This window comes from Neopsephotus bourkii, unplaced genomic scaffold (assembly GCF_033783945.1).
Source record: "Neopsephotus bourkii isolate Nb327-2 ecotype Australia unplaced genomic scaffold, CSIRO-AGI_Nbou_v1 NB_1113, whole genome shotgun sequence".
NCBI lineage: Eukaryota > Metazoa > Chordata > Aves > Psittaciformes > Psittacidae > Neopsephotus > Neopsephotus bourkii.
The window spans coordinates 112,658-131,441 of NW_026901600.1; the positions used below are offsets into that span (position 1 = coordinate 112,658).

General features: G+C 42.8%; 1 protein-coding gene across 4 annotated transcripts in view; it reads right to left on the bottom strand.

Moving 5' to 3' along the window:
• ST8SIA5 (ST8 alpha-N-acetyl-neuraminide alpha-2,8-sialyltransferase 5) overlaps positions 1 to 18,784 on the bottom strand; it is an 83,722-nt gene that overhangs the window by 29,093 nt on the left and 35,845 nt on the right. For 2 of the 4 annotated variants that reach the window (XM_061362275.1, XM_061362276.1), the window contains 2 exons: positions 14,854 to 15,559; positions 691 to 798 (listed from right to left, as the gene is read on the bottom strand). In XM_061362275.1, the coding sequence (XP_061218259.1) occupies positions 691 to 798; positions 14,854 to 14,984 (239 nt within the window). In that variant the 5' untranslated portion in view covers positions 14,985 to 15,559. Of the gene's footprint in view, positions 1 to 690; positions 799 to 14,853; positions 15,560 to 17,488; positions 17,618 to 18,784 lie in introns of those variants that run through there. The other 2 variants (XM_061362277.1, XM_061362278.1) reach the window with 2 other exon arrangements.

Here is an 18,784-nt window from a genome sequence, read left to right on the forward strand (position 1 = left end):
GAGACCTATAAATATATACAAGTAAAACCAGGTCAGTAAGATGCAGTCTGCAAGTTTTACATTTCGTTGAAGGAATTATTCATCAGAGGAAGGCTTGTTTTCAATTCATTTCAACAGCCTGAAGTGGGGTGTCAGATTAAGACCCTCAGAGGATGTCTAACACAGCAAGAAAGGTGATTAAAGGTAAATAGTAAACAATTTATGACATAGCTCTGAGGTTACTCACCACACAGTCTCACCTCCAGTTCTATTAGTTCTATATTATATATATAATATATATATCTATATAATACTGTTCTATTTTATTTTACTATATTCTTGCCTTTCAGACAGTAGACAAATAGATAAATAAAATCTGCAACACACTTATGTGCAATATATGTTGTAGCCAGACTTATCATTAACTCAAAATCCCCCTCTTTCAGATCCATAGTCATTAACACGACACAGAGAGAGAGAGAGAGAGAGAGAAAGAGAGAGAGAGAGAGAGAGAGAGAGAGAGAGGCTCCAAAGCCTTGAAGGGGTTAAACAGCACATGCGTGTGTATCCTTGGCATCTTCTGTGCCATGGGGAGTAGTACCAAGCAGCCAAAGAAGGCTCCAAATCTCATTTTTCATACAGCCTGTCCTCACATTATGCTTTATACAAACAGAGAGAGGTCTCTTTAGTCATTCCCTCAGGTGTTGGTACCTGGTGCCTGTGTCACTGCCACTCTTCACTGCTCCGTCATCCGTGAAATTAAAGGTGCCGGTCCAATTTGCCAATTCCTCACCATTCTGCCAGCTAAACTGCAGTCCTCTAACAAGAAAACGAGGCAGTTTATATTCGATATCATTCATTAAGTCTATCAGCATGAGTTCTCAACGTCGTTTTTCTTAACACAGAAACATGACTACGACACATTCATCAAAAACAGTAAGATATCAAGAACCAAAAGACATCATCTCAAGGTGGAAAGAACCGATTTTCCCCTCCCACAGACTTTACAAGTCATTGGCTGAAAACAATACCAGACTCCCCAGCCAAACTGGGAGGCCAGTAATCATCTGTGCTCATAAACAACATACATATGCATGGAGTGGAGCAAGGTGCAAAAAGCTGGAGACGTGGAAAACGGCATGGCCAAAGAACTAAACCTTCCAAACTTCAATTTTACATCTACAGTAGATGTTAAATGTGTTGGGCACTGGGCCATCCCTCTGACTTTTTGGCCATGCTAGCAAAGGATTTTTCATTTGATGTCTTCTCTGAGTCACAGTATATTGCTTCTCTTCTTTGTTTGGGAAGATGACATTTTTAAGTCAATGCATATCACAGTCATCATCTGTTTTCCAAACTTTCACAAATTCATTCCAAGACCCATGATGCCTATAGTCATCTGGAAACTACACCTAGAGTTGGGAGGAAATCTCACATGAATTTAGAAGGCTGAGTCTGAAGAAGCATTTGACAACACAAGTCAAGTCTTTCCCTTAGCTTAGAAGTCAAAGAAAAAGAATCTTGCAGATTGTTATTTTTAATCTTCTCCTTTTTAACCCAATTTCATGATTTCAGAAGCCTGGCAGCTGAGTTGTGAACATTTGGTGCTGCCAATACTGAAAGTTAACTTCCCAGTTGGGCTGTGCAGGGACAGCAAGGAAGCAATCTGCCAGCCTGCTTTGCCCACATGAAAGGGCATTCACTAGGACCCCGTTAGTTTTCATGGTCCACAGGCTTATTACAACGGCTGGAAAATCTCTCAGACCACATCCATCCTCCAGGCCAATTGGCAGCAGTTACAAACACAGGAAATTAAGAAGGAACAACAACATGAGGTGTGAAAATAATGACTCCTGGCTTCCCGCAGCAGAGAAGCGGAGTAGCTCTAAACAGCTCCAAAAACATACAGGAGTTCATTTGTTCTGTATTGTGGAAATGTATGCATGTAACTTCTGGTTGTCAGCTAGTTTAAGACAACCTTGTCTAAATATCTGCAGTGTGGGCATTTTCACATGACCTAGTGGAACTGGTTCTTAAAAATAATAGAATCACAGACTGGTTTGGGTTGAAGGGATATTAAAGCTCATCCCTGCATAGGCAGGGACATCTTCAACTAGAGCAGCTTGCTCCAAGCCCCTGTGTCCAACCTGGCCTTGAACACTGCCAGGGATGGGGCAGCCACAGCTTCTCTGGGCACCCTGTGCCAGCGTCTCAGCACCCTCACAGGGAAGAGCTTCTGCCTAAGAGCTCAGCTCAGTCTCCCCTCTGGCAGGTTAAAGAGCCGTCCTAAGCTGTTCCCCTCCCTTCTCAAGCTGCCTCCCACAAAAAAGGTAGGAGAGAAGCACTATGGAAATCTTAAAAAAGCTTCCTCTGACTCTTCCAAATGCATTTTCATTTCTTGCATGTTCTCCTGTAATCAAATTTTGCTTTTAAGTGTAAAAAAAGGAGTATTTCAAATTACGGAAGCCAAATTTTTGCTCATGGGAGATCCATTCTTATTATTTCTTACTTAAATACATTAATGCAATTCTCCTGTTTTCCAAGAAAATCAAAACAAGCCAAAGAGACTGTGCTGATCCCCATAAGAAAAATGAGATGATATTGCATACTTACATCTTAGATTCATCTTGGAGAAGGCTACTTTGGTGATCAATTTGAAGAATCACATCAAATGGTGTAGAGGTTATGGTATAATGGCTATAGGGTAATGCAGTGCTAAGGCTTGTCAGGAGTCCCACAATTTGTACATTGTTCTGAGAGTTTTTAATCAGCTGAGGCTGCTCAAGGTACAAATTCTGAGTAGAATAATGGTGTGAAGAAAACATGGGAGAATTCTCCCTTTTACTAAGGCACCTTCACTTTTAGGTTTGTTGAAATAAACACTTGTGATTATCTACCATGTACCACAGTCTAACACATTTTTTGCCATGCTGGAACTGATAGGGAAAAACATTTTTTTTTAATGTGCATGTCTCTTTAAAAGGCATCTATATATATGGCCTTAAAAATATGTTGTAATTGCTAAGGCAGCACTGAATGATACATGGGAAGAAAGGGTAGAAGTGTGGGAAAAACAAGCTGGAATTGCACTTTTTAATTGGTTTTAAATTAGATATTTTGGGCTTAGATATGAAACAGCATTAATCTAGATAAATAGCTGGTGTCGTCGTATCCTTCAGAGGTGAACTTTCCCAAAGCATAGTCAACATCCTGGGAGATGAAATGAAGAATTAAAACATTCAGTAAAGTCTTTTCCCTTTGTACATCTCCACACGTAACAGCTGGAGGTAAAGCTAAGTAAATGCTCCAGGGAGGGGGGTGAATCTGACCATAAAGCAAAAGAGATGATAAAACCACTCTTTACTGCCTTCCTCTCATCAAGCCTTTTTTGGGAACAGGGTGTACTGAAGCTGAAGCTTCAAGTTTAAAGGAGGACATGCACATTTTGGGTAATATCCAAGAGGAGATCAGGAAGACTAACACTGAGGAATGGTAGGTATGTCTTATGATGAACAGCTTAAAATACTTAGCTTTGAAATGGCAGAATAGGGGATCTAATTGAGGTACAAAAATATCTAACATGGGCAAGAAAGGGTCGAGGTATGACTCTTCAACATGGTAAGGACAAAGCACAAAGTGCTGAGCTGAGGTTAGGGTCAGGAGTAAGCCACGTGTCTGCCCCTGACTGTGACAGGGAAAGGGGTCCACAGGGTGCTCTTCTTCCAACTCCAGATACTCCAGAGGTTAAGAACACATAGACTTGAATACACACAAAACACACTACCAAAGAAGCGTTACACAGCTTATAGGACTGAGGCTGAGACCAAGCTGCTGCTCTGCTTTTTCTGGCATGGTGGAACAATAAACTTCTTCCTCCTAGTAAGAACTTCCATGAATAATGGTTTGTAGAATACAGACTGAGTAGAAATCAAGAATGAGACATTTAAAAAGCACTGACCTGAGTTAATTCTAACAAGATTACTGAGAGTTTTAACATTGATTTCAATCAGCCTTGAGTTGGGGGATTTCAATTTAAAAGCATAAAGTTTTCTAATCCTCTCAGCTGTCAGTAGTAAACGTTCATAAAAGCTGTCTGGCCAAATCTGCAACAGCCTGAGAAAGTAGGAAACAGACTTCAACTGCTCCATCAGTATATTTCTTTGGCATATTACTGTAGTTAAATTCACTCCCCGCAGTAACTACATTTAAATAGGTAAACAAGAGGTGAATTAAACTGTGAATCAGAATTGCATTAGGAAAGCACATGCAGGATAGAAACAGAAAAGGAAGAGAAAAAGCAGAAGAACAAATAAAAGAAGGGAAGCAGAGGAAATTACTTACACATAGACATCTCCCATGTAATTTAGACAGTGCATGTCAAAGAGTTTAAAAAACAGAAAAGCTAATTTTAAACATGGGTTCATTACCAATGATTACCAGTGATGGAACTTCGCCATTTGCTCAATTTGCCCTAATGCTATTTCCTTCTAAAATTAGTACATTTCCCCAGTGTGTGATGATGATGATGACAAGGAAATGCTTTATAAAAGATGCAATAACCAGAAACACTCTTAGTTCAGAGATGCTATGTCCTGCCCAGTCACTGTAAGCAAATTTCTCATTAAGATTTATGGGCATCACTAAGCACAGGACTTACCCCTAACAAGGAAGAGTATGGGTAGTGTTGTGCCTTGCATTAGAGAAAGTCTTTGAAGTGGGATGTCTTAGCAATAAAGACCTTGAGTTTCAGGTAAATGTCAAAGCAATATTTTGATCCTAATTAGGAATGGTAAATGTTGAATCAGTATGTGGTCAAATAAACACTGGCACAATGTAAGTGTAGCAGGAGAGGGTGAAAAAAACCCAGAAAATTAACAAAACAGCAGTAATTCTGAAGTGCTTGTCAAGACCAGCTGTCAAGAAGCAGCAGGAAGAAAAGCAAAAACCCTGTTGCTGCAATCCAAACAAGAGACAACTCCCGCAGAAGCGGAGGTTTTAATAGCAGAGGATATCAAGCAATTATGTGTCTTTTGAACTGTAAAGCAAGAATGAACAAGTGGATAGATTGCAGCATGAAGGTTCGTATCCATGCTGCCATCCCACTGAGATACCACCTCAGGGGATGTCTCACCACCTTTCTAAAGCATGGAGGCAAGGTGACAATTCAGCTCAGACAAGAAGCAAGGCTTTTAAAAGGGCACTATTCTACAGCTAACGAAGAGGGAAGACCCAACGGACTTCAAGCTCAGCTGGCAGTCCTGTCTGGGCTTTAACCAGAGAGCAGGCCATGAATATGCAGCAGAATTTATTCAACAGAGACCCACGTGCTTGGAAGGTATAAGAGCAGTTTGGGGGACGGCAGCTGAGTAATGAAGTGATCAACATCTGTGGGTAACAAGGACCCAGTGACAACAAAGGCATCACACAAGTGGTGCAAGGAAAGGGCATGGAAAAGTACCCCCGCCACGTGCCAACACATTCCCCAGAAACCACCAGCTCATCTCATATAATCCCAGCCAGCAAGCTCTTTCCACTCATCTTTGAAGGTGACAGCTACCACTACCCCCATCCTGCATCTGCCAGAGGAAGACTAAAACCAGAAGCAAGCAAAACCAGACAGAAAATAATGTCGTTTTGTACTGGTGAAGTTAAGCCAAAATCTGACTCAGCTTGCTTGACTACCACAGATGGTCAAGCAAGGGGAAGCAGAGGAGTCTACAGACTCCTCCTCTGGAAAAGTGAAAGAAAGATATAAATGTCCCCAAGAGAAAGACAAATTACTTAATTTTCTTTCTGAGCAACATCTCTTACTTGCCTTCACTAGTCCTACTCTATTTCTAGCAGTTCTCATATTCCTTCTCTACACAGTCTTCCTATCAAAAAAGCCTTTAGGAGATGACAGCAAGCCCAGCATTTTTTACTCCAGCTCCTACTTCAGTTAAAAGATAATACAATACATATTAATTCTGTACATATCATTAATACTGTAATAATTACATTTCTATAGGCCTGGTCATGTTGTTTCATTACAGGGCTTCGAACTACCCAAACACAGGAAACACAGACAGTCCAGGTCATGCATAGGCTCCTAGAGTCAATGGAAAATCACTTCCTTTCACTGTATCTCAGTTTCCCTATTTCATAATTCTCATGCCCTTAAGAGGAGGAACTGAATACTTCAGTGTTAAATGATCATACTATTCTCTTTGCAAATGAAAAGCAATACCCCTAGCCTGTTAACAGCTAGGTATTAGAAAATCAGGTCGTTAATTTTGCTGAAGATCCAGTTCCTTCTGCGAAATAAGGAAACTATGACTCACTGTGCCCATGGGGTGTATGGAAAATAAAATGAAAACAGGGGTATGCATGACTGACCTGCAGATGAGCATAATTAAAAACAGTCACTAAAATGGATCAGAGAACAAGAGGAAATTGGGTAAGAAATGGGAATATCAGGAATCTCCAATGTGACAGACTACTGTGCACAAGTGAAGACAAGCATGATGGCCAACAGAGATAATAATAAACATAGAATCATGGAACGGTTTTTATCAGAAAGGACATTAAAGCTCATCCAGTTCCAAACCCCTGCCACAGGCAGGGACACCTTCCACTGGAGCAGCTTGCTCCAAGCCCCTGTGTCCAACCTGGCCTTGAGCACTGCCAGGGATGCGGCAGCCACAGCTTCTCTGGGCACCCTGTGCCAGTGCCTCAGCACCCTCACAGGGAAGAGCTTCTGCCTAAGAGCTCAGCTCAGTCTTCCCTCTGGCAGGTTCAAGCCATTCCCCTTGGCCTGTCCCTACAGGCCCTTGTCCCAAGCCCCTCTCCAGGTTTCCTGCAGCCCCTTTAGGCACTGGAGCTGCTCTAAGGTCTCCCCTTCAGGAGCCTTCTCTTCTCCAGGCTGACCCAGCCCAGCTCTCTCAGCCTGGCTCCAGAGCAGAGCTGCTCCAGCCCTTGCAAATCTCTATGGCCTCCTCTGGCCTCACTCCAACAGCTCCATGTCCCTCTTGTGTTGTTGCCCCATAGATGGATGCAGAACTGCAGGGGGGTGGGTCTCATGAAAATATGTGGAAGAGAAGCAATGGCATATTCACAGAGAAGAAAGAAATCCAGTAATATAGGTCCCATGAGAAGAAAAATATGGATAGAGAATGTTGGAAACAGGCACATCTGATTACATCACACATTTGGCCATATTATATCAGGGACAAGCTTGGCTCTGCATGTTACAGGAAAATGATAGTATTAAAGTGGTGGAGGAGTATATTTTGACTAGCACGAAGAACAGATTTTGAAACATAGGTGGGAAGCTTCTGGATTCTAACAACTATTATAAAGAAAAGGGTTTTGTTTCATGTAGCACTTTTCAAGTTTGGGTTAAATTTTGAATCGGATATCCATATACAACATCCAAAAAACCTGATATAAAATCAATTCCTAAGAAACATGAAACAGACACAATGCCAAAACTCAAGTGCTCTGCTTAAAACAGAACACAGTGTTGACAAGGACATCCAGGATATCGAAGAATACCTTTCAAAACAATATAATCTTTCATTTTCTCCTCTATGGCTGGAAGATAAACATCCAATGAGTAACAGATAATTTGCAACAATTTTATTTGTAAGAATTATTCATAATTAAAATATTATTTGTAATAATTAGGGGCAACTCAAAAGCCACAACATAATGATCTGACAGTGAGCCAGACTGTTTTCTTTACCATGAAAAAATGACAATCAAGCCAAACATTTTAAGACAGATACCAGCAAATTCTGACATTTGGGATCGCAGCTCACTGCGAAGATAACCTGATGCTTCGGCGGCACCACAAGCCATCTCACCATAGCATTAGCAATCTGACTGAGCTAATCACTTTGCATCTCACTTTTCCAGAGCTAATGATGTTCAGTATCAGGTCAAATGCCCCTACACTGCAGTATATTCTTCAGCATACCCACAGTGCCCCAATTGCACTAAGGGCTCATGCTGAAGATGATGAACAAAATGCCATTTAGAGTTGATGTGCCTGTACCCAGCATCAGCCACAGGGGTAGGCAGTTCCCTCTCTCCATGCACAGAAGTGAATGGCTCAATCTCCTACCACCAAACTGCTGACTGCCCAAGATTTTCAACTAGGACAATGAAAAGCCTAGCTTTGGCTGTGTTTGTTCTTATGGAGAATGCCATGAAACTACCAGTGACAGAGGCTGCTTTTAAGGTTTTCATCATGAGCACTGAAGCATAAAAGTAGCTAAATAAAGAAAGCTTAGCAGGACAGTGACTATCTGCAGGACTGATGAAAAAGCAAAATGGATGCAAGCAATGGAGGGGAAGGATGCCTCAAAGAAATGAGAGGTTAAGTTCACAGTTTGCCTGAGGGAGGCATGGACTGCGGAGCAATAAATACACTTGAATTAAAGAATGAGAAATGAAATGAAAAAGCTACCAAGGGTAAGAATGAGGAACGGCGAAAAGTAAGAAAATGCAAAGCTTTGCACAGTGTTTACGTCTAAACCAAATCCAGCAAGTGAAAGATCAGGAAACTCCAATCAGGTCAAAAATAAAAAACTGGATTACCAGGAGGTCTGCAACACTGGCTGTGGAGGTCAGTGATTGAGGATGTGATCATGCACAGGACTGGAGGGACACAGGTTAGCACAGCTCAAATCATGAAGAATGGGTTCTGGGCTTGGCTTTCTACATGTGTAGCTGAGATTGAACTTTGTACCTGCCCATACACAGAGAGAGAGAAGCAGGAGCTCGTTTTCCCAAAATTATGGCAGGTTGTAACAGATGGTTTTGAAGGAAATGTCACAGGGTTTAAACCACTTTGGATGACAGGGCTTTGATTCACAGGTTTTGAATGCTAAGGCATTCGCATAACTCAACCATTACCTTGTCATACAGAGGCAATAGATCTGGGTCAAGAGCAGAAAGCAGATTTGGCCTAGATATTCAGCCAAATATTAAGAAGGAGCTGTTCCCATGGACAGAAGCAGGCCTAGATCCCCGCACAACAAAGTTGAAGCAAGCTGCCATGGGGTATTATATGACTTAGAATTAGGATTTAATTTTCTCTGCATTATCAGTAAGCCGCACTTTGGCTGGTAAATGGGGCACCTGTAATTCACTACTCCAGGTCAAGAAGCTTCTGTAGAGCTCCTAAAGCCCAGTGAAAACTCATATAACCACAGATGGTTTGGGTTGGAAGGGACCTTAAGGCTCATCCAGTTCCAAGATCCCTGACGGGTAGGGACACCTTCCACTAGACCTGGTTGCTCCAAGCCCTGTCCAACCTGGCCTTGAACACTGCCAGGGGTGGGGCATAAGCACTAGAATGCTTCCATGGTTAGAACTGTATGAGTTTTAAGGTCCCTTCCAACTCAAACCATTACTGTGATTTTATGATCTTAATGGCAGAGGTGCAACACAACAGTGCTAGAATAAAGCAGATGTAGAAGGAACAGGCGCACAAACCCTGCCTGTTTTCTGCATCAGGGAACACAAGAGAGGAAGTAACATACCCTCACACTCTGTTACTAAAACTTCAGCCACTTGATGCTTTCCTTTAAAAGCGTTTAATACTACAGATCAGGAAAAAAAACTCCAAGTATCATATGATAAGATTTTGGCTTTGGAACAATTTTCACGATGAAAGTCTCTATTGCAGCCTATGGTACAGCTGTGATTGTTTACAAATTTTTTCAGAGCTCACGTACTTGTGAGCTCTCTCTTTTGCTGTAAGAAGACAGAAGCTTTACATAAAGCAATCAATAGCAGCAATAAGAAAGCGAAGGGAATGACCAGAGGGGATGATTTTGCAGACAGCTGAGTTAATCTGTCAGCTCCCTGCTCGTTCTGCCCTCTTCATCCCACTGCTGCCTCTCCTCTGAGCTCTCCCCCAGCACAGCCTCCAGTGCTCCTCAGATCTCTCGGAAAGCTGATTCAGTTCCTGGTCTTGGCAAGGTCAGTGAGGCAGGATGAGGATGCCAGCACCCTGTGCCCCATCCCCTTGAAATGCTCTTGGGAATACCCTGTAGTAAGAAAAGCATGGAGCATGGCTGGAATCTCAGCTTCTCCAGTCACTTTATGGTGATGGCCGTATCCAACAGATACACATATTGGTGTATACAGCTTCAAGGATTTACAGTCTCCTGAAGTTTCCAGTGATCTCTAAGGAAAAACAACCACAACTAGACCTGCTCTGCAGCCTCATGAGGGATTCATGGAAGTGACTCATGGGTACCATGGTATTTTGCTGGGATAATATTTCACTCTGGTGAGACATGGAAGGGTCACAGAGCTGTATGTTGAGAGATGACTCACAACGTGACCTTCAGCTTACGCTGCCTGGGAAAGATGCTTAAATGGAAAGAGACTTTTAACACTGGAATAGATCGTCTTAGGACATGGTTAGCATCTTCACAGGGTGTTCTGAACAGGTCAGAGGAGCACACACCAGGTATGGGCAGGGTGTGGCTGTAGTTCCTCAAGAGCACAGCTCAGGAGAAAACACAACTCAGGCCACATGCAGCCTCCGTGTCCACACTGCAACTATTGCTGTCACTGGTATAAAACATGACCTTGTCTTACAGCATGGTACAGAATAAATGATCTCTCAAGTCATAGTCCAGGTTTATTTTCTGTGGGTTTATTCTTTACTTTTCTACTCTGTGCAAACGAAAAGAAAAAAAAAAAGAAACGCTATCTTTCTTGCGTGGGTAAGGAAAAGGGTAAAGATGTTTGAGGATTGATTTAAAACTGTTGAAAAAATTCTGCTCCAGAAATACCAAAATGGTGGTATAACCTCAAGTTATGAGCAGCTGATATTAATTATAGGGTACACACACATAAGAGAGATGGTTTATTCTCATTTAAAAGATGTAAGGCTTTCAACTAACGCAGGCTGCCTGCATAGGAAGGCTTGCTGTTTCTTGCTGTGTGATTCTTTGAGTTATTGAACATGCCCCCTTTGACAGACCTCAGGGTAACCTCTGTTTAAAGTCTTTAATAGCTTTGAAAACGTGTTCTCCTCACTTGGCTGGAAAAAAAAGAAAATCAGTTTTAAACAGGCAGATTCCCTTCTTCAGCTGACTCGCACCCTGTGCAGAAGTTAGGCTGTTCAAAAAACAGCATTCAGTGAATTTCCCGCCAATAGAATATCAGTATATAATGAAGTATTGCTCTGATACTTTTCCCCTGCCAAAGCAGTCAAAGGACTGTCCTATTGATCTCTCCTATGCTACAGGTTGGGAGATGAAGATATAGACCCTTTCAACATTTTTTACTGTAGAGGCATTTTCCTGATGTAATCCAGGATTATTCCCTGCTGGCCAAACAGGAGCCCACAAAAAAAGGCCAGCCAGCCCTCAGCTGAGCATCTGATTCAAAAGGAAATTCAGCTGAAAGCTGAGCACTGGAAAGATGAGTCAATACAAAAGCAAGCGGCAGCTCTGGATTTAAGCAGAAGTCCACAGCATTTAACCTACTTTAGCAGATCAATGCAGTGGATTTTTAATCATCACATTAATCCTAAAATAAAAATAATTACCCCAGAGATCCGTATTAAAGTCCCTTAATTATATCTCATTTCACCATCCTTTTTACTCAGGATCAGGGGCTACAGAGACCAGAGCTTCCCAATGACACTCTCCAGCTTGTAATTTAACTCTCTCATAGGATACAGTGATAAGGCATTGGCCTTGCTGAGAGCATCGACATCCATCCCACTTGGGGGACAACTGAAAAAGGGAAAAAAAATACAGGAAAGATTCTGCTTTCTAATGGCATAGTACCAAACAGCAGGGGAAGGAGCAGAGAACACTATATGGGGGGTGAAAAATATGTGAATACCCAGAAATTCAATCCTTACATTCTCCTCTTCTTCCAGCAATGCCAAGAACTCATTAATAGCTTATTAAGGGGAAAGAGAAGACTTGAGCAGAGCCTGGGCCCCTTATCAGTTTTCACCGAGCAGAGTTTATGTCTTGCAGCATCCCTCTCCTGTCTGCAGTCCTGCCACCCCCACAGCCAGGTTTGGGAGCATGACAAACACAGGACCACAAGCCTCCATGGCATCCTTCATGGAGAGCTTCAGGTGGGTTTTTATGTCAGTAAAACCAGGTTGTTCCACGCTTGCAAGGACAAGTGTCATAGCACAGCTTACAGCTATATACAGTTAACTTTTCCATCTTTCTCCAAGAAAAAGGTGGGTTTGTCCACACAGTTTATTGGGACCATTCCCTAGTCTATACTGTTTTAGGTCAGATCCCCCCTGCTTGTTTTAGGTCAGATTCCCCATGCTTGTTTTAGGTCAGATTCCCCCTGCTTTGCTGGCCTTTAACCATTTCCATCATGTTCTTGCAGAGAAATAAGCTATCCCTGTGTTAGGTTGGGCAATTTTCATGTTTCTCTAAATATACTGGGGAATTTCTTCCCACTGCCTTGGGAAGAGGCCCAGAGGCCTGTTATCATTGCAGATGTTGGGATACAAGCAAAGGGTATCATAAAACCAGCAGCATGTTGAATTCTAGTGAGTAAATAGCTTTAGGTTTAGGCAACGTCCCCACGCTCCAGCTTGGCCAGCGGCACCGAAGCTATAAATATCCCACTTCCCCTCTGCAAGAATGCTCTCCAAAACCACCAGCTCTACTGTGGCCCCTGGAGGTACAAGCTATAATGTGTCCAAGGAACGTCACAACTGGCATCAGCTTCTAGCAGGGGACTTAACACCGGATGTTTCTGAAAGGAAGGAGTAATTCAAAGGTTACAGCTACTTCTGCATGGAGTAGACTGGAAATCAAACTGCCCGGAAATGGTCACCACCATGTACTGCAGGGCATGAGACTGAGAGAGGGAAAGAGAAAGTGGAAAAGTACCTTTGTGATAATATTATGGTAACAATGTAGGCTGCTGTGTAAATCACCTGTCATTAATAACTGACAACCTAAGACTGCCACATCCTGCATTTTTATTTCCATGAAAGATGAGAACTACCACTTCAAAGAAGAAAGGAGATAAAGTGCTTTTTTCCCTGCACTGAGTGGGGTGGGGAATCTCTTTGAGACTTTTTCATCTGATAAAAAAAAAAGAGGGAAAGAAACAATTATAAGCTGGAATTAAAAAAAAAAAAATAAAATAGTGTTTTCCATCCAAAGTGACAAAATGTATGCACATCTCCCTGCTTGAGCACTCTTGATGACAGGGTGCTCAGAATCAGACTGGGAACTGGACATCACCCTTTCTTCATTCCTTGCAGCCCACTGACAACAAGAGAGGCTCCCACAGCATGAGGCAGGACAGAGATTGGCCACAGAGGTCACTCACTGGAATAGTTTTAGTTGCATCTTCTCATGATTTTACCTTTTCCATTTTTCATTTCAATCTATACTTGGGATTTGTTTGTCACTACTCCAATCCTGCTGCAGTCATTTTGACTTAGAAAAGCAAATGTTGATAGGGCTGCAAGACCTCCAGGACAAATGGAAAAAACTGAGAAAATAAGGCAACTGGTCATAAAGTCATCGTCTCAACACCCAGGAAGATCAGTACTATCCTTATCTACCTAACAGGTTCCTGAAGCCACCAGAGATGAAGATTTTATAACTCCTGAGTAGCCATTTTCTTTAGAAGTTTCCATTCATGGTTAGATTCCTTCCTGCTGCAACTTAAGTCCATGGCTTCTTATCATGTGGTGAGTCTTTACAGAGATGGGTTTAATACCTTCCCCTTCATAGAAATAGTTTGGGTATTTCAAGACAATTATATCCCCCCTCAGTTTTCTCTGAGCCAAACAAACAAGTTTTCTTGAACAACTTCTGTTCATTCTTGCTCCTTCCAACTGAGTCACATCTTCCTGAAAGTGAGGTGCCCAAAAAAAGTGTCCCCCAGCCAAGGCTTCATTTCTATGCAAGGCACACAAATTGTTTTGTGGATAACTACAACACTCCTGTCTATACATATTAATATCATGCTTGCTGTTCCCTCCCAGCAAGAAACATTTGCTGATTTGTCAGCATTTTGCTTGCTCCTGGCACAAGGCAAACAAGTACATCAGTTGAAACCCAAGCGAGAATCAAACCATTGATCTCTCCTGGCAAAAAAAGCAGCTAAAATCCAGTAAAAAATTCCACAGCAGCTGCCTACGCTACTGAAACCCACTTACCTCAGAGCATGTGAGAGAAACGTTTGTTTTATAAAACTGTACAAGCGGTAATAACTTAAACTAGATTTAAGTAAAATAAACTCTGCATGGGTCAAGGTTAAACACTTGAAGATCCCCACTGGTGTTTGCTGTAAAAAGAGCAGCATCACTTTTAGATCAAAGACTGATGTGCTTTACAGCAAGGCAGTCTCAGCAGTAATTCATGAGAACATAGCAGAGAAAAATAAAGTGCTCCCACTGTTACCTGGAACATTAATATTGCCACTTTGATTTTAGGAATCACATCCATGTTTGTTTCTACAGACATGAAAGTTCAGGCAATGAGCATGCTACCTTAACCTCTCAAGCCATTTCAGCCTAAACTTATATAGGGTGAAAAGCCTCTGTGTCAGGGTCTGATCAGGGGCAAACACTCAAGTGGTGCAAGTCAGTCTAGTTTAAGTAAAGTAAGACCTGGACTTTTACAACAGCTAAGGGTTAAAACACAATCTAAGAAACACAGAAATCACTATATTCTCCCCATCATTCTCCTTCATTAATAATCTAACAGACATTACAGATGCCTGATGCACCTTCCCAGAGTGACAAGATATTGTCAGCACATCACCTAGAAGTGATTTGAACTGTTATAATAGTGCTGCTGGATTTCTATCTCAGCTCAGTCCAGTCAGACAACTTTTCCTGTTCCATAAAATCCCCCCCCTTACCTTTTGAGATAGTTTCTCCCATAGAGGATCTGCTGCAGCAAGGTGACCACGGCAAAGGCGCAGATGAATATGAAGAACAAAGTTCTGTTTCCCAGCAAATCCCTGCTTGACGAAGGATCAGAGTATCCCATCCTTAAAAGCCACTGAAGCGCTACTGGGGAAAATTCAGTTCATTGTCACCTTCATGCCCCTTTCGCTGGGAAGCAGAGAGGAATGCTTCCTGGATTTTCTGTGAGCAATACAAGGACGAGGTGTCCCATTGTTCAGCCCTGATGCCCCTTCCTTGCCCCGTTGGATGTTTACTTCAGGACTGTGCGTAATGGCTTGCTTCCATGGTAAAGTTTCCAGGAGATTCAGATGTGGGTAAAATCTAAAATCATCTCTCAGTGCTCTTTCAGCACAAGCAGCCTGTGCTGTGCAAGAGGCATTCTGTTCCCTTTAAGCCTCTCTTGAAAACCCGCTGCTAGCAATTATCTACTTCAATCCCATTTTCAAATTCCAGATGGGGGAAGCTGCAAATAAAGCAGAGAACTACAGCCAATGGCAAGCACAGTGCTCCGGCAACCTGCGTTGGAAGCACATAGTCGTCAGCTCTTCTTTGCTTCTGCTCAGTGATTCCAACAAAATGTGCTCGCAAGGAGACGTGACTGGGGTGTGCTATTATTGAACACGCATGTAACGATCATGAGGATTTCGTTCAGTCCCCCTGCAAAAGAAACAAAAGCAGCAATCTGGTCAGGCTAGCAGGAAAGCTGCAGTTTGTGTAGCAGCATGCTGTTCGTGCCATCCCTTCGGTACTGTAGCATTTATATGCAGAATGCACTGCTGTTAGTCCTACACCGCTCACTATTTGGGCTTCTGTGTTTCCGCGGGTTATTCCTTCAGAGTAAGCACAAGCAAGGTCACTATGCATCTCTTCAAGGACAGAGATCTCAGTTCCTGCATGCTGATTTACTGGAGGCTCTGACTAGCCTCACAGCCGCAGAGAGGGAGCCTGCCTCTCAGTGCAGGCTCTGAGAACCATTCATTTAAAGAGACAATTATTCCGATTGTTCCTCCATCAGAAACAGTCCTCTTTTGAAAGCGCAAAGCAACAAGACCTTGTCCACAGCCACCGTAACTCCTCTAAAAATTTCCCCATTGTCAGGAGAGGCTCGATACAGCTCACGGAGAAATCAATGGGAGTTTTGTTGCTGATTTCACTGGGAGCAAAATCTGGCCCCAACCCTTAGCTTCTTTACAACACGTTCCAATGAAAGCTCTATCCATGAATGAAACACCCTGGCTAGGAGGCTGTTTTGCCCCAGTAACAGATGAGAAAAGGATTTTGACAACAAAATAGAGGGGGGGGGCCCCCCCCCAATCCTATGTCTATGAGAATGGGAAGATTTTTGTGTGAATAAATTTTCCAACAGTTAAATCAGGGTATGCAAAATGTTGCAGCATGCCAGGAGCCCAGCTTCTGGACATTGTCTCTGCTGTAACTGGTGCTGCATGGCAAGAATCATAGACTAGTTTGAGCTGGAAATGACATTCATCTAGTCCCAACCTTCCTGCCATGGGTACAGACGCCTCACTCTAGACCATGCTGCCCAAAGAGGGGACAAAGGTAACTTTGTACAACACTTTCATTACACTTCCTAAAGCCAGGCCTAGTCCTCAGCATGACTTTGAGCCATTCAGGCAGGACAAGCAAGCTTTGCCTTACTTAATTTTAGGCAGCAAAAGTAAGAAAAGTGATTAAGGTAAGCACATGGTCACCCTGAACTCCTGCAGGCAGGAATCCCCAGGGGAGAACAGCCCTTTAAACACCCTTAACTTTAAGGGAAGGTGTAGGGATCCAGCCTCTGATAGATGCTTCTTCAGTCGCTTCTGAAGGTCCCACACATGCATTCAGAACCCTGCTAAATGCTTCAATTATCACCTGTGCATATAATAAGAGTGGTTATCCTGGGTCAGGTCAAAGATTATCCAAACCAGTGCCTTGTCCCTGACGGTGGCTACAGAGAAAAATAGAAGAGAGCAAGGACACAGAATCACATGATCATAGAATCATAGACTCGTTTGGGTTAGAAAGGACCTTAAGATCATTCAGTTCTAACCCCCGGGCATGGGCCGGGACACCTCGCACTAGATCATGTCACCCAAGGCTCTGTCCAGCCTGGCCTTGAACACTGCCAGGAATGGAGCATCCACAGCTTCTCTGGGCACCCTGTGCCAGCACTTCAGCACCCTCACAGGGAAGAATTTCTTCCTTATATCTAACCTAAACTTCCCCTGTTTTAGTTTAAACCCATCACCCCTTATCCTGTTGCTACAGTCCCTGAATACTGAAACTTCCTTGGGAACACTCTTACCATTCTGTGATTCAGCATCTTGCTCAATCAGGGAAAGAAACATGGTATTTTGGTTAGAAAAACAACAGTTGTATGCACTCATTTGTACTGTACTGGGAATAATACACATACCAGGGGACTGCAAATTAAATAGCAGAAGCAGTTTGATTCCTTCTTGTAAGAGTCATCAGCCGTAAGACCAAATACGTTTCTTGGAACAATCAGTTCATGTAAGCCCATATAATATGAGCTTGTTTCTATGTAAGTAATGTACCATTTGGATGGATCTAACCACACACCCTTCTCTGTAACAGAAAAAGCAGTATGGCCATCAGAAGTCACAGACTGGAACCCCACAGGATGCTATACAGGCAGATTTGTATGGAGAAACTGAGAGGTGAGGCCAGTAGGGCAGACGTGAATGTAAAGGTCCTTAGGACTTTGATTTCTTAGATTTTCACTGAGAGGTTTGAATATCCTCTAGGACTTTGATTTCTTAGATTTTCACTGAGAGGTTTGAATATCCTCTCCACTAAATTTGTCTCAGTTGCTCCAGGAGTTATTTTACAATAACAGCAAAGTATTAGAGAGCAGAATCTGGCTTCTTAGGACCTTCTAAGGGTGTGATACAGTTTTGCAGATTTTACCATCACCTAGGTTTTGGTGAAAATTCAGCCTTTCTTCCTACATTTCCCTCCATTCATTTTTTCTTGAGCTGTCTGTGCTGTAGTACACCAAACTCATAAGCCTAGCAGCTATTCTTCCTGGTGTGATGGTCAGCCTGAGCTGCAGTAAACAGCCTGGAAGCACCACGCACTCTCAGTCTGTCTTTGATTTGCTGTGTTCTCTCATCCTTCTTTGCTTTATCAGAGCTGGCTAGAAGATACAGCACCTGAGAGGCCTATGTGTAGGAGAGCTGCAAGCCTAAAGCAAAACGCAAAGAGAGGTTTTTCTGTGCCAGATCTTGCACAGACACCGTTCCTCATGTCGCATGTAAAACAAATCTGTTTTCTGCCTTCAGCCTAGTCCTACAGTGACACTGCAGAGCTGGAAGCAGAGCAGCTCTGCGCAAGCATAAAGAAAGAGGATGTCTACCAACTGATTTTCAAAGGCTATTCAAGGTTGCCTGCAATATTTGTTGTGAGTGAAAACAGTCACACAGTGCATGCAGAAGGGCTGAATAAGCAATGCCAGCACTCATTCCCAGGGGCCCTTTGAGCGTTTGACTTACCAACTACAGGTCTTCTGGAAAGCATCATGCCTCTGCAGAGATTTTACAGCCTGCACTTAAGGGCAACAAAAGAGCCCCTCCAGAGTTTGAGAAGGGCTTGGAGAAAAGGACATTAAGTTGTGTGGCAAACAGATTTGTTGGACATGACTGGGGCCCAGATGCCGTGTACACTACTGAGCGCTAATCATGTAGGCATTGACCCTGCAACTGGCAATGTAGCTACAATGGCACTAGTAACATATACAGGGTGCAGGCCACATCACACTAAACTCCAGTCAGCACCACGCCAGAACACAAGAAGCCAGTAAATAAGGTCTCTTTTCCATCACCAAAGGATCACTTAACTCATATGAGCCACTCAAAA